At 29.4% G+C, this 16,719-nt stretch overlaps 1 protein-coding gene across 1 annotated transcript; it reads left to right on the top strand.

Moving 5' to 3' along the window:
* Positions 1-14,032: 14,032 nt before the first annotated feature.
* On the top strand, positions 14,033-16,432 carry LOC146901831 (uncharacterized). Its single transcript, XM_085737653.1, has 3 exons — positions 14,033-14,559; positions 14,925-15,319; positions 15,688-16,432. Exons 1-3 carry the CDS (start codon positions 14,406-14,408, stop codon positions 16,141-16,143), a joined length of 1,005 nt encoding a protein of 334 aa, XP_085593779.1. The 5' UTR covers positions 14,033-14,405; the 3' UTR covers positions 16,144-16,432.
* Positions 16,433-16,719: the final 287 nt, after the last annotated feature.

Below are 16,719 nucleotides of genomic sequence, written 5' to 3'. Positions count from 1 at the left end.
TATCATGTCTACCCTTTGTGTTATAGTTAAATTTGAGAATAGGAGAAGGGTATTAGAAGTCTGAAATTGGTAAAAAACACAGGATTCTCCCATTTCAATTTTTTTTACAATGTTACCCTTTGATAAAGTGAAAATACAGTGCAGTTGAAAATTAAGTGGCAGGGACAGTTGTGAAATTTTGGTAGGCATTTGTTTTCTCATATATATAACTAGTAAGTATACCCGTGCTAACGCACGGGTACCTGTCGGGGTGGACGATTTTTACAGTTAAAACTTGAATATATGGTATTTTTTATAAATAATTTTAATAATGATAGTTTGGATATTGATTATTTATTTATTTAAAAGTAAACTATATGATATTTTTATATAAATATTGTCTTTAATTTCAAAATATTTAATTAAATTAGATTTAATCAATTTTATATATGATATTCAATTAAATGTAATTCTTTTTCAAACTATTTTATATAAATTGAATTGTTTTAAAATAACATGGTCTCGTGTTTTTTATATTTATCATTCACAAATCTTGGTCCCGTGTTTTTTTTATTTATAAGTCACAAATTTTGGTCTCATGCTTTTTGTAAATTTATCATTCAGAAATTTTGGTTCCATTTTTTTATATTTATCATTCACAAATTTTGGTCCGTATATTTTATATTTATCATTAATAAATCTTCCTGCCAGTATTTTTTATATTTATCATTCACAAATTTTTGTCCCGTGTTTTTTATATTTACCATTTAAAAATCTTGATCCCGTGTGTTTTTTTATATTTAGAAGCATGTGTTTGGTTTCAATTCTAGAGGGTCAAAAGTGATTCTAGAGGTTGTATAATTGATTATATGATGTTTGGATGATTTAAAGTAGAATCGATTTTACTTGTACAATTGATTCTACTTTTTTTTGTTGAAGAATACAATTGATTCTACTTGAAACTACAATTTATAGTTCTTAGCTTCTACAATTGATTTTACCCTTAAATTATTCTAAAATTTATATCGATAACAACATGGTCCGTGTATTATAATTATTATAAATTTCGTATCAATGATAACGTGTCCCATATATCAGTATTAGTTTAGTCATTGACAACTTAACCAATGCATTTAAGTTAATTATGAAATAGGATCACGAAAAACTTTTCAAGTGTATGATAATTTTGTTTAATCAATGTCAACGTTTTAGTGCATTTTATTAACGACGGCTTGTCTCAAGTATAATAGTAAAATTTATATCGATAACAACATGGTCCGTGTATTATAATTATTATAAATTTCGTATCAATGATAACATGTCTCGTATATCAGTATTAGTTTAGTCATTGACAACTTAACCCGTGCATTTAAGTTAATTATGAAATAGGATCACGAAAAACTTTTCAAGTGCATGATAATTTTGTCTCAAGTATAATAGTAAAATTTATATCGATAACAACATGGTCCGTGTATTATAATTATTATAAATTTCGTATCAATGATAACATTTGACTTTTTTGGTTCATTGTATAAGTGATGTATCTAGTCTATATTTACAATAAGATATATTAATTATTATATGAACATAAAAAGTCATATATATTTTTATTAATATATAGTCAATACACCCACATATTATATTATAATAATGTTTTGTTTTAATAATATGTTTGAGTGTGAAAAATATTAATATGCGTCCCGTGAAAAAACATAATTAACGTATATTAATATGCGTCCCGTGAAAAAATATAATTTTCGTGTATCAAACTTAGTTTAGTAAGCGATAACTTATCACTTTTTTAACGGCAAATATTATTAACACCTGTACAAAAAGCACTAATAGGTTTGAAAGTAAACAAAACAAAAGAAGTTCTCCCAAAACAAAAAACACAAAAGCAAACGGTAGCTGCACATGAGCAAAGCACGCCCCTGCTGAATAAAAATGTATGGCGCAGCAGTTGATAAAGAAAATAGCAGTATTAGTCATTTAATTATTTTCATTTAATTAGCCAGACAAAGTACACATTGAGACCCAGAAACAATAACACATGTCCATTTTATTTTATTCTGTTTTACTTTCCAATGTAATTTGTCCTCTTTTCCTGTCATCTCCTTTTTCTCTCTCACAAGCCATATCTTCTTCCTTATCTCCTCATCTTCATTGATGACTCATCCAATTGTAATCCAACAACCCACTCACATTATGACATTTTTAATTAGGTTACTTTAATTCTGTTTTTTTTCCTGGTTTGTTTTTAATTATGGGTTTTTGTTGAGTCCCATTTTATCAATACGCTGTTCATCAATTTTATATTTATTTTTTATTTTCGTTCTCTATTTATTGAGTTTATTTTTTTTTTTATTATTATTATTATTGTTATTTATTATTTTGTCCACAAAGAATCAATTTTTTTATTTGGTCCAAAAACAACCCATGCTCCACTGTCATCTATATAAACTCTTACTTCTATGTTCTGCCACACTTCTATGTTCCTATAAAGTATCTGCTAAAAATAAAATGTTTTTTTATTATTATAAGCACAACAAATTATTTGCCACACCACATATACATACTACCATCATCAGTCATCACTCTCTCTATGTTTAATTATAATTATGTTTGCCATTAAAAAATAAAACACTTTATGTTCACTCTCAAATCCTCACACGTGTAACCAAAAAAAAAATCCTCACACGTCTCATTATAAAAAAAAAAAATCCTCACACGTCCCACCAAATTTTTTTTATTTAATATTTTTTTTGAATGATATATTTAATGATATTTAATAATTTGTTAAATTTTAACAAAATCCTCACACTTATCCCATCTCCCATCTCTAACATACTCATTTCCTTTCTTTTGCTTTTGTCTCTCTCTCTCTCTCGTCTGAGACCATCCATAAACATCTTTCCCACGACCAACAAATCCGACCAGATCTACATCTTTCCGGCGACCTTTATTAAAAAAAAATACATATTATTCATCACCTCATTCTCCTCTTTCTTTCTATGAAATTAGATTTTCAAAAGCACCATTTTCAAAAGCACCATGTTCGACCTCATTCATGGAATTTTGCAGCCGATCTGGAACCTTCATCATGTAAGCTCTCTTTTGGACCTATTTCATCATGATTTGGGCATCAAACCGTCGGACTTCTTCTTTCAGACATGCAACAACAACAACAACAACAGATAAAACAAATTAAAGGGTTTTAAAGTCAGGTTTTATACTCATATACTTAAGAGATACTCTATACTTAATCATATGAAAGTAATTTTTCCATCTCTAATTTGATTTGTATCTGTGGTTCTTATGAGTCAACAAAGCATGTAGAAAATATTTTATGTGGTATTTTTTGTTGCTGGTTAGGAAAAATAATAATTTTGAAAGATTTTTATTTTATTTTTGATAGTAAATCGGTTTACTATCAATAATCGGTTTATTGTCAAAGAATTTTTATTTTATTTTTCTTGTTGAATATGTTGTTGGATCTATGTCTCTTCATCATCTTCTTAATTTAAAGAATAATATCATTCCTTTTTTCGGACCTTTTGACAAACAGAGTTTGTTATAAAAATTATGGAATAAAATAAGAACTCTTTTGGTATTCATTTGTTGAAAAGAATCTTTTGGTCGAGCCTAGCAATCCAAGTAGTAGTAATCCACTACTAACTACACTAATCAATTCCTTCAAAAAAAAAAAAAAAACTACACTAAATAAAAATATGTCAAATAAAATATTGTCTTGAGATTAAATTTCTTTCAAAAAAAAATTTGTATTGTTTAAAAAATTGTTTTATTTTCGTACCAGTAGATATAAAATAAGAACATACAAAATAAAATAAAGATATTCAGTTTATTTCTTCATAATAATGTATTTCTTTGTAGTTTGTTGAAGAGCCATGAACATCATTTGACTTTGCTGCAAACTATCACCAGTCAATTTTTGGGGTCATAAATCCAACCTTTTTTTTATATTTAATATATGAAAAATGATAGAGGAAATTTTGTCATGGCACATCAGAGTTCTCAACTACTCTCATGTGATGTACCATGTCATAACAACAAAAATCTGAAACCAACAAAAAGATATATAATAAAATCAATAAAACTATTTAATAATTCATCTTAAATTTTGATATTTATTATTCTGTTTAATTTTTGTTCCTTTCATTTAAGTATGTATACCCAGATTTTGTGGACATTTTTTGTTTGTTTTGCAGAACATCGTGTCCTCAGTAGGAGAGCAACTTTTAAATCATCTGAAAAAAAGGTGGAAGAACAGAAATGGAACTTAAAGAACAATAATATAAAGAACAAAAACACTTACTTGTGTCTCTTTTCTTTGTTTGTAGATTGATGAAGAGACAAATACTTCTTTCAACTTTCCTGCAATATCATTTATAGACCAAAAAATTGTAGTTGAATATAAATATAAATACAAATAATGAAAGGTATATGTTAGATAAAGAAAAAAGGAAATTTTAGACACTTTAAACATCAAATGAACTTGTAGATTTGAACTTGTAGACACTTTGAATATCATGTTTTTGCAGCACTTGAACTACTTGTTATGATGAGTAAAGAACTTTCACGTTTCCTGCAAAATAAAATTAAAGAGGAGAAGATGAAGATTAGAAAGTTTGAAAACATACAAAATAAAATATAGAACTTGACCTTTCTCATTATTTCTCTTCTCTCACTTGGTTGTATTTGGAAACAGAAAAGTGAGAATGAAAAAATTGTTGAAGGTGCTTTTGAATATATGATTTCAAAAGGTTGGTGTTTTAAAATTTAGGGGGGAGTTTCGAAATTTGAATTATATAGTGCTGGCACATTTGGTGACATTGAAAAATGGAAAATCCTTTAAACATAGCATGGGTAAGCTTTTTAGACACAGTTTACCCTTAAATTGATGGCAGGGCAGAAGAAGGGATTAGGGACAGAAGTGGAATTTCCACAGTATTCAAAAGCACATGTATGGAAAAAGACCATAATTACCCCAATAATTGTGACCTTTGCATTAAAAAGGGATTAGGGCATTAAAGGGTTTTCCACAACATAAGATTTTCTTATATTAAAGGAGATAGATGGACCAACACTAAACGAAGAAAATCGAGAAAAGCCCAAATTTGTTCTAACCCCAAGTATGGAATTTTTTGTCAAAGATTTTTTATGGGAATTGCTACGTACAGCCGCCCATATTAATTCTTACGCCTCCTTCTCAACTTACTTTTTTTGTTTGAAATATATCCCTTTTCTAAAATTAAATTTTAGAGGCATCAATGGCGTACAAATTCAGAACTGGTTTTTGTAGAAATTGTGTGCATTCATGATCTAGGATATGTACTTTTAAAAATAAATTATGAGCAACCTCATTTGCTCATAAAATAAAATTTATTTTTATTTTATGTACTTTTAGAAATTGTGTGCATCAATGTCGTACATATTCAGAACTGGTTTTTGTAGAATTTGATGATGAGGCTGCTTTAGCTAAACTATGAGCAACTTCATTTGCTTGCGTTCGCACAAACTCAACACGAGAGTTTTCATAAAATTATCAAAAGAGAGATTTACAATTATCAATTATGTTCCCGAACTCTGTGACTTCATTATGACGGGAATGAAAGCTATGAACTACTCTCTTCGCATCTATCTCAAAATCCACCGTTCCTAATTGCAGCAAATGAGCCCAGTCTATAGCAGATAAAAGTCCCAACGCTTCTCCAATATGGACTTCACAAATGAGGTTGAAGCAGTTTGTTCTAGCCAGTACAAAATGCCCGTTTTCATCTCAAATACACATTCCAATGATGTCATAGAAATTAATTTCTATAAATTCATTCATAGATGTAATTATTTTTATAAATAGATCAAATCAAATCATGTCAACTAATTATTTTTAAAGATACTAGTGTGTTAACACGTGCAATGCACGGGTGATAGACCATTATTTTTCAATCTCAACTTGTTTTATTTTTTTATTTGTCGATGAAAATTATTTATCCCGTAAATTTTTAAATATGTCTGTATCTTTTTTGCCGCAATGATGACAAATATGTGTATCATATTATATTTATGTTTATTAATGATAAATATATGTCTCGTGTCTTTATGCATAAAAGAAAAATATATTTATGGGTTTTAGTTCATCGTCGGTGAAGCGTCGCCCCGACTGTCCTCTCACAGTCTTGGTGTGAGTTGATTATGTTGTGGTCACTGGTTTCATTCAACGTCGTCGTTGTCTTTGTACTGCTCTGACATCGACGCGGTTATGAGTTAGTTTTTTGTGGTGGATTATGTCAGATCATGAGTTTTTCGATCTGGTTTTTGCCATGTTTTTTTCGTTTATGTTTTTGACATTTGTTTTTGTTTTGTTTCGTGGTGATGAAGATGGGTGGTGGCTTTGTTGCGGCTCTGTGATTTGTTCTGGAAATCTTGAATCTGGTTTTTTTGATTGAAAATCTGGGTTCTTTAGTTCTGGCGTTGTTTTGTTGGATGCATATTTTGATTCAACATGACTTGTTTTATATTGATGTTGCTCCAAAGGGCTAGGTGCGTAGATGCTCCGTATTGACGGTAGTAGTCATTCATCATACTTAAAAGATTTTATCCTCTATGGTTGCTTCTTGCGTCGTTGGTGGACTGTGATAGATTTCTATTGTTTGTTCATCCCTCGATCTAGACTTCGGCTGAAGTTTCAAGACCACCGTGAATCTGTGGATTCAGTTCGTAATTTGTTGTTTTGGCTCGAAAGGGCGTTTATGGCTTACTAATACTTTGTAGCTAGGGAGCTGTTGGAACTTGAGTCCTTTCTATGTTGGCAGACGATCCATATGCCTATTTAAATGCTTAGAAAATTCACACTGCGTTTATTTGCAATTTGGGTCCGCACCCCTACGTGCGTTCGTGGATTGTTTGTGGTAGTGGTTGTTTAGGTTATTCTCTTTTATTACCATTTTTGTTAGGTTTTGCTTTTGTGGTTGATTGGGTCATGTCCTTGCTCCTTAGTCTTGTACTTCCTTCTCTTTTTAATTTAATTTTTACTTTGATTATAAAAATGAAAAATATTTTCCTTCAAAAAAAATTAAAACTATTTGACTCATAATTTTTTATGTATCAATAATAAATATTTGTCATATGTTTTTTTTTTTTATAAAAACTTCATTAAAAATTGTGATAAATACTTGTCCCGTACTTTTTTATGTATGAGTTATAAATATTTTCTTGTGTTTTTTAATATTTGTCTAGTGTTTTCTTAATATTTATCAATTAATTCATATAGAAAGTAACTCATGTGCATAGAGGTTAGCTAACATTTGTTTAGCCCTTTATTTTTTTGTTTGTTCACTTCTCTTCCTAATAGCATTAACCTAGATTACATAAGAAATAAGTTAGGCTTGCATAACTTTGAATTATTTCTTTTTGAAAACGTGTTGACCTAGTTTCCCTTTTCTTTTTTCGTATTTCTCCTTAATGAATTTGGGTAATGCTTCTAGCATCACTTTTTTTAGGGAACATCTAGCATCACCTTTGTTTCATAAAAATAATAATATTTACCAATAACAAATATTTTTCCCGTGTAATTTTTTTAGGATCCAGTGATTAATAGTTGTGCCGTATTTTTTTAGGATTCTCATGTTATTTTATTTATATTTGTAATAAAATAATTATTTTTATGGTTTGTACAGCATAATGACATGTGTCATTGATTTAAATAGATGAAAGAAGAATGTCATGTTGATTATTTATTTAAACTAAGCTCGAATGTATATATAGGAGATAGGAGATTTGAATTCATGAAATAGCGTCATATATGCCTAAATACACTAATCAACACTCTTTCTCTCCACAATTATAAGAGTAGCATAACTTTTAATATCTTTTTAATAACTCATATATCGACTCAAGATTATATTATTAAATAACATATGTATGTTCCCGAGCTTAGCTCAGTTGGTAAGGACAATGCATAATATATGCAAGGTATGGGGTTCAAACCTCGGACACAACCAAAAAATAACATATATATTGGTGTACATCATACCAAAAAACAGATGTAGTGTACTATTGAATTGTCTTGCAATAAATTATTTACGTTTGAAATTTGTTTTTTTTAAGGGTAAGATGAAAACAAACAAAAAATCTACACTCATTTATAATATCGCGAGGAAGGTAAATAAAGTCTGATAGCTTGTTCTTTTGTTCCAACCAGTAAATAATTTTACACTTGAGTCAAATACATTTTTCTTTTTTAAGATTTGTCAAATAATTTGTTATATAAATAAAAGATGTGTCCCGTGATTTTATAATATTTATTAGTAATAAGTTATTAACTTGTCCAACGTTTTTTATTGACAAAACTTGTCCAAAGTTTTTTGGCAAGGGATAATTATTTTTTCCGTATTTTTAATATATTAAGAACTATGCTATTTTTTTTAAATATTTATCAACGAAAAATATTTATCTCTTGTTTTTTTATGTTTCCTTTCAATTCAAATGGATACATGTGTAAAATAACTTTATACCGTCAAAGTAAAGTGATTAAACTCGTTTTCATATTTATTTTATATATAATTGATAAATCAAAGAAATGTAATTAGTTTATCTTTATATTTAATTGTTAGACCATTCACAATGGTGGGTGCTTCACATATTTAGCACCACATTAAATAGGCACCCCATTGTGGAGTATAATACATGGGTAGCTATGGAGAAGGGTGGCTATGGAAGCACCGTCTCTCTCTCTCTCTCTCTCTCTCTTTTCATTTTTCATGGGTCCTATTTAATAAATCTTAATAAAATAAATAAATTTTGTTGAAATGTAATGATATAAAATTATTTGTGGGACCTATTTAATAATTTCTTTTAAGGTACTGGGTTGGAGAAAATCGGTGCTTATTAAATATTACGGTAAAATGAGTGATGTGGACATATGAATTCAATTTAAGCACCTAATTTAAAGTACTCTGTTGTGGATGATCTTAGTAGAATATTAACGTATTTTATTTTTGACTTTTTGGATGCCATAAATGATAATTAATATTGAACAAATGCTATAAATAAAATTGTTTATGTTTATATTCCTTGTAGTGCCACTTGTACATTTTCTATATGTATTTGAGCTTAGCATGCCATGTGTAATTCTCATTTCAACCATCCTCAAATGTATGTTAGAGAGATTTTAGAAATTAACCTAAAGAAGTGGTATCATTGTGACATGTACATAATTTGGATAATTTTAATGGGTTGAAATTTGCCTTTTAACTCAAAGAATCATACATTTCAAAATTCTATGTATTAATCCATTTCAAGTCAGCTCATTAGTAAATCAGAATTTTTGCACATTTCAAAATGAAAACCGAGTTGACTCGATTGGACTTACACGAACAAACTAAACTCGGGTAAACTTGCAAGAAATTTTAACAAATTGAGTTTTTTTTTTTTTTTTTTTTTTTTTTTTTTTTTTTTTATCTCTTTTTCATCTACTATGTGTTCATCATTGTGTGATTTCAACTCATATTTTGATATCGTTCACAAATTTTTCTTTATGATTGAGTTGAAGTTCTGAACAAAGGCATGTGTAAATATTATATGAGTCATAGTATGTCGTGTATGTGACAAAAAAAAATGTATGTTGTGTGTATATATACTCTTTTGAAAGAGTGTCTATATTATTTTAAAAATCTTATGAATCTACAAGTGGGATGTACAAATCAATTTCACAAGCAAAGCAAGTTTGTTTACAACTCTTTCTTTCTTTCTTCTTTTTTTTTTTTGGTCAAGAAACTCTATTTTTTATTCAAACGTAAATCATAGTTTTTTTTTTTGGTACAATAAATCTCGAATTTAACAACCTAGAGTTTATGATAGTTTCATAATTTTATACTTAATTATTATATTAGTACATCATCAGATTTACTCAGATCTTGTTGCCAAAAAAATAAATTGATTTACTCATATCTACATACAAGTTTGAATTTAAAAATTTAACCTAGTCAAAATTTAGATTGAGTTAGGAAGAAACATAAATTGCTCAAAAAAAAAAGGAAGAAACATAATTTGTCCCCAACAAATTCCTTAAGCAATCCTAAGTCTAAACATCACCAATAATTTGCAAGTTTAATACTCAATTAAAAAACACTGTATAAAATCAATCGATAAATCAATTACTCTATTCAGTCTCCCCAAATATAAGCAAAAAATACTCATTTTGATGGCCTCAAATAAAAATAAATTTGATTTACTTTTACTCTATTTAATAATTTTATTTCTTTTTTTGGTTAAATAGTCTAATGACTAGAATTCATCTTTTAAGATAAATAAAAAGAGTGTATGGAGTTCGAACTTCGTCCCAGCATATAACAATGCATTGTTTGTTTGTTCAAAAAAAGAAAACAATGCATTGTCCATGTCAACTGAACTATGCTCACAAAGACTAATAATTTCATTTGTAAAATAGTCTTTTATCTAAATAAAAGACTATTTTAAGACAGTGGGTCCTTTTCCCCTTAATTTATGAGGCGTTTTGACTGAAGCTTTTTGTAGAATTCAAATAGTAAACGATGAATCTTTTAAAAGTGACTCGTTTTTAGTTTGTTGATGATACGTTAATTATTGACAAAATATACATTGCTACGTTATTTTGTACAATATAAGCTACTCTTTTACTTTTTGAGTTGATATTCGGTTTAAAGGTGAACTTCCACAAAAGTCAGCTTATTGGAGTTAACATTGACCCAACTTGGCCAACGGATGTTGCTTCTATGTTGAATTGCAAAGTGGGCGTTATCAATCATATACATGGGTCTGCCAATAGGTGATAGTCATATAAAGTTGTCCATTTTGGAATTATGCGGTAGGTCGAATCAGAGAAAAATTGTCAATTTGGAAATGTCAAAACCTCTCGATGGATGACCGTCTAATTCTTTTGAAAGTTGTTTTAACTTTTATGTCTAGATACTTCCTCTCCTTTTGCAATGCTCTTTCAGGTACCATACCTGAAATTGAGTCTCTTTTTAAATCATTTTATTGATGAGAGTGAAGAGAATCGTAAAATTCATTGGGTTCATTAAGACAAAATGTGTTTACATAAAAAGAATGGAGGTTTAGGTCTAAGGAATTAAAAAAAATTAATTTAGTTCTTTTAGAGAAGTGATGTTGGAGGTTAAGGACGGAGAATGGATGGATTGGGTGTTAATTTTTTACACATAAATATGGTTTTGTAAATGGAAAAATGGACGGAAAAGAAGTATAGATTCAATTTGGTAGAATGATATTTTTTTAGTATTTAGAGAGGTGGTCAGTAAGACATTGTCTAAGAAAATAGGGAGTGACACTAAGATATTGCTTTGGCACGAGTCGTGGTCAAGTGGGGAATTGGCTAAGAAGCATTTTGGTAGATTGTTTAATTTAGCGACAGAGAAAGACATTTTCAGCGAGGGATATTATGTTAGGTATTGGTGTTGAGTGAGGTTGTTGGAGGGGGAGAAGAAATTTGTTTGTGTGGAAGGTTGAGTTGGTGGAAGAGTAAAGTTTTATTTTCTAACCTTTCATTGTAGGATAATATGGAACATACTTGGATTTGGAATCTTAATTTCCATGATATGTAATTTGTTAAAGAAGTTGATGAGTGCATATTTAGTTTTGAAGATATAGTCAACTTTTTATTTGGTTCCTTTGAAGATTTTACTTTTTGTTTGGAGATTACTTGATAACCATCTTCCTATGTGGCTGGTTATAATTTGAATGAAGCAATTAAACATTTGTTAGAAATGGGTGGATGTTTTATCTTAGTTAGAAATCAGTTGTGCAATGACAAATAATTGGTTTTGTCGTATGATTTAATTCTTAGGTTTGGTTTCTCATGCAAAAAAGCGAATTGATGCTTTCATCCGATTTGGTTAACATGTGTTTGATCAATTTAAAAGCAACGTAATTATGTTGTGTTTGGTAATCAGAATCGCTTAACCAATACGCTTTTGGACAATATGGTCATGGATAAAATTAAAAACTAAACTTTTTCATATGATTTATATCAATGGAGCACTCAATCACTCTTATGTCTACGAGTGATTTCTCTATATAAAAATTTAAAAAAAAAAATCAATGTTTTTTTATTGGTTTGAATACACCGTTATTTTTCGTGTTGTGGTCACCCATCCGATCCTAACACTCATTGGGTTTTTTTTTTGTCAGGTAGCCTAGTGACTGGAGCTCACACATTTTAAATGTGGAGAAGTGGGGAGTCAGGGGGTCGAACCCCTGTCCTTGCATAAATTATGCAATGTCTTTGTTAATTGAGTTAAGCTCACGAGGACAACACTTATTGGATTTTGATTGTGTTTTTATATAATAATATTAATAATCTTTTTGGCTTTTCGAAAAGTGGAGAAAGCTGTAATTTCCTTAAAAGTTTCGTCATCCACAATAAGAACAAATTTTGAAATTAAAACAATAAATAAATATTATAAATTGAAAAGATGTTATATCATCTGGTCGAAAGCAACATAACACACATTGCATCCAGACAAGAAAGATGAACAAGATGTAAAATAAAATAATAAATAAATCTCAAACTTTGCTAATTAAAAGAACCCTGCCGACTGGATTCTATATAGATTAAAATGAAAAAGATGTGTGTGAGTGTGACGTCTTCATACACTAATACGACAATTGATGTATGTGGTAAAGAAAGGATATTCACCAACAAAACCATCTTACCTGGTGTACACTCTACAGAACAAAGCACTTGAAGTCAACTATCAGTATGACCATATGAAATTGAGTTGTGTTATATGTACAACCAAAATTGAACAATTAATTCAACACCTTTTGACATTGTGAGGAGCACACAAACCGAGATCATTAAAAAAATATTAAAAAATTGCAAAAGAGTTGTTGGTTGTACCAAAATGATGTTCATACATCATTCCTCTATGAAATTACTGATCCATCTCTAAATATAAGGTCAATTGTGAAAATTATATGAAAATAAAAAATTTAATAGTAAAACTGAATTTTACCCTTATTAATATTATTTTTCTAGATTCCTTCAAAAAATATTATTTTTCAAGATTACTCCTTGAATAATAATAAAAAATAGAGTAAAGAGATATTTTGGTCTTAAAATTGCAAGAGTCACTCAATTTAACCATTCAAATTTGCTAAATAACAAATTGATCTCTTGATTTAGATTTTAGAGAATATCAGTCAATTTAGTTATCCACCAAAATATTTATATGTAAACATTTATCAATAAAAAAATACATATTATTGAAAAGAACTAAATTTATTGATATCATTAATTTTGTTAATTATTAATTTTGTGGTGGGTATTCATGGGAAATTATAAAAATGACTAATTGACTGATTCAATTGATAATCATTAATTTTGTTTTAATTTATTATTTCTTATACATTATAGATCAAACTATTTTACCTCTACAATTTTAAAAGGAAAATGTTTGGTGGACACTAAGATACTATGACACCATGAAAGAGAACTAAATGGAGAAGGAGAAAATGTTTGGCGAACACTCAAACACCTCAAATGTTGAGTCAATTTATCAAGTTAATTGGTCTACCAATCATATATCAAGTTTTCAAAAAACTAAAAAATGGAGATAATAATGTGATATGTTGATGGTGTGATAGAAAAAAGAATAAAAATAAAGTAAAATATTAAATAAATGTATAAAATTTAGAGATGTCAAAATATAAAAATTGATTAAAAAATTAAAATAATGATCGAGTACGGATAATCTCCTTCCATTTCCTAAATGTTTTATCTACATTTTTTTTAAACAAAATGTTTTATCTACCTCTTAAAATCACTATAGTCAACAACTTATATATTTAAAAACCTTTCTTACATAATCACGTGGTCTCACTCTCATCTACCACAGGAAAAAAAGATCAGAAGCTAAGGTTGGTGAGGAAACCAAGCAAGCAAACCATAAAAATTACATAAGACAGTAATAATTAACAAAAAGGCATCAAAGTAAGTAGACACTCTTCCAATATAAACCCAACAGAGTCCATTTTTCTCATAGAAAAAAATCAAGAGAGAAAGAGAAAGAAACATAGCCACTAGTTCTGTCTCTGTATCTGTGTCTCTGTCTCTCTGTCCATCTCTTGTTTGATTCTCTTTCTCTACCCCTCCCTTTGAAACTTTGTATTGAGTCTCATCTTGTTGCCTTCTTTTGATCGGAGTAATGGGAATACCCTGCCGTTGTTCCCACACCTCCCAATCCCACATCACTGAAATCATCATCACCAGCTTCTTCCGCCATAAGTCTTAGATCTTTAATTCTTTCATTCCTAGCTAGCTTGTAGCTATATAGCTATTATGGCACGTTAAGATATAAGAAAAAGTTGAATTTAGCTTTGTGATAGATAAATATATATATATATATATATATATGGCGGGTGGGAGAGTTTTTTCAAATGGTCCTGCAAATATTTCAAATATGAATATGAATATTTTGCTTCAGAATCAACAACAAACTCCTCGTGGAAACTCTTCTCAACAACCTCTTGATTCTCTTTTCCTTTCTTCTTCTCCTTCTTTCTTTGGTTAGTTATCTTTTTTCTTTGTCTCTTTGCATATCTCTCTTAATCTTTTAAATTCAACTTGTTCGCGATCTTTGATATTGTAAAAATGCGGTCCTAAAGACATCAAAACATTGATGTTGAGATTCAGATTGCAATCGTGGATCTTTATTTAAAACTTTGACTAGTTTCAAGATTTTAAATAAATGGTGGTATCACTATATTTGATATTAAAAAAAAGAAATTACCGTTGCAGAGATATCAAAAACTCTTATAACATAATTCAGATCACGGTGTAGACTTTTATTTAAAAAGTTGACTATTTTATTTATGTAGTTTTAATAAAATAGTGGATGATATTTTCTTTTTTTTGTTTTGTTTTTGAATAGGTTCAAGATCTATGGTGAGTTTTGAAGATGCTCAAGGAAGGAAAAGGTGCAACAGGTCTTTCTTCGGAGGATTTGATCTTGACGAAAACGGAGATGATGAGATGGATGAGTACTTTCATCAATCCGAGAAGAAACGGCGTCTCTCAGTGGATCAAGTTCAGTTTCTTGAGAAAAGCTTTGAAGAGGACAACAAGCTTGAACCAGAGAGGAAAACCAAGCTAGCTAAAGACCTTGGTTTGCAGCCACGGCAAGTTGCTATTTGGTTTCAAAACCGTCGTGCAAGATGGAAGACCAAACAGCTTGAGAAGGATTATGATTCTCTTAATGATAGTTATGAGTCTCTTAAGACAGATTATGACAACCTTCTCAAAGAGAAAGATAGGTTACAATCTGAGGTAAACAAAAGACTAAGTCTCAATTTATGAATTTGATATCATGCTATACAAATTATACAATAATAAGATCAAATTAAAATGATCTTAATTGTAAATTTGAGATCGGACAATCGAGTTCGCTTCACATTTTTTTATATTTTGATGAACATTAGACATGAAAAAAGTTTAATTAATTTTTTATTTTGATATCTCTAATACATAGTAATCAAATTAGAAACAAATTTTATATTTTTCGTACTCGATACAATTTTAATCACGAACGCATTGCAGTCACATAGACATAAAATTCATGAAATTGTGGTTCACATAAAACTATTGGACAACTTTGATAACATGTGATTTTCTTTCTCTGTGATGTTTCAATACAGGTAGCAAGCCTAACTGAAAAGGTACTTGCAAGAGAGAAACAAGAGGGAAAATTCAAACAAGGTGAAAGTGAAACAAAGGAATTCTTGCAGGAACCACCAATGAATAAACCTTTCGTTGATTCAGTTTCTGAGGGTGAAGGATCCAAATTGTCAATTGTTGAGGCTTCTAATAATAATAACAAACATGAAGATATTAGTTCAGCAAGGAGTGACATATTGGATTGTGACAGCCCACGTTACACTGATGGAGTGTTAGAGACAGGTGATTCTTCCTATGTATTTGAACATGAATATCAATCGGACCTATCACAAGATGAAGAAGACAATTTATTGCCTCCTTACATTTTTACAAAACTTGAAGATGTGAATTACTCCGACCCGCCACATGATAATTCATCAAGTTATGGATTTCAAGAGGAAGATCATCATCAAGCTCTTTGGCCTTGGTCTTATTAAATGATATGATGCATTTATGTTTCTTTCTTTGTAATATGCATGTATGTTTTCATTGTGTTTATTAGTATTTACCCTTTTTGTGCAAAGTGAGTGAGTACTGTACTAAGTTGTGTGCGTAATAAAGTCAGAGAATGGCAAGTTGGAAGCATTTCATTTCATACCCGAAATGGGTGTGGCTCTTGTAGGATAGAAATGGCGGCTTTTGTACCCCATTTTGTTGCATTGTAAATTAATGAAACTTTTGGATCTAATGTAGCATTTAAAAGAATTAATGCTTTCTGGTTGAGAATGTTGCTTTTGATTTAATTTCACAAAAAAGATCAAAAAGAAAATTAAATAGCATTGTTTCTATGAACTTAACTCAATTGGTAAGAACAATGCATTATAATAAACAGGGATTGGAGGAGAACTCGTTTATTCTTCTTTAACATGTAAATTTCTAACCACTTAATTATTTGACCAAAAAAAAAAAAAACTAAATACCATGTACCAAAAAAAACTAAATATCAATATTACAATTTGAGAGAAACATGACTCAGATGATTTAATTAAAGTCTCGAGTTCAAGCTTAAAATT

This window comes from Medicago sativa, chromosome 8, assembly GCF_051527215.1.
Source record: "Medicago sativa cultivar Bolivia chromosome 8, Bolivia_mono, whole genome shotgun sequence".
Classification (NCBI taxonomy): domain Eukaryota; kingdom Viridiplantae; phylum Streptophyta; class Magnoliopsida; order Fabales; family Fabaceae; genus Medicago; species Medicago sativa.
Note: the sequence above shows the minus strand (reverse complement) of the source record. Positions and strands in the feature narration are given on the sequence as shown.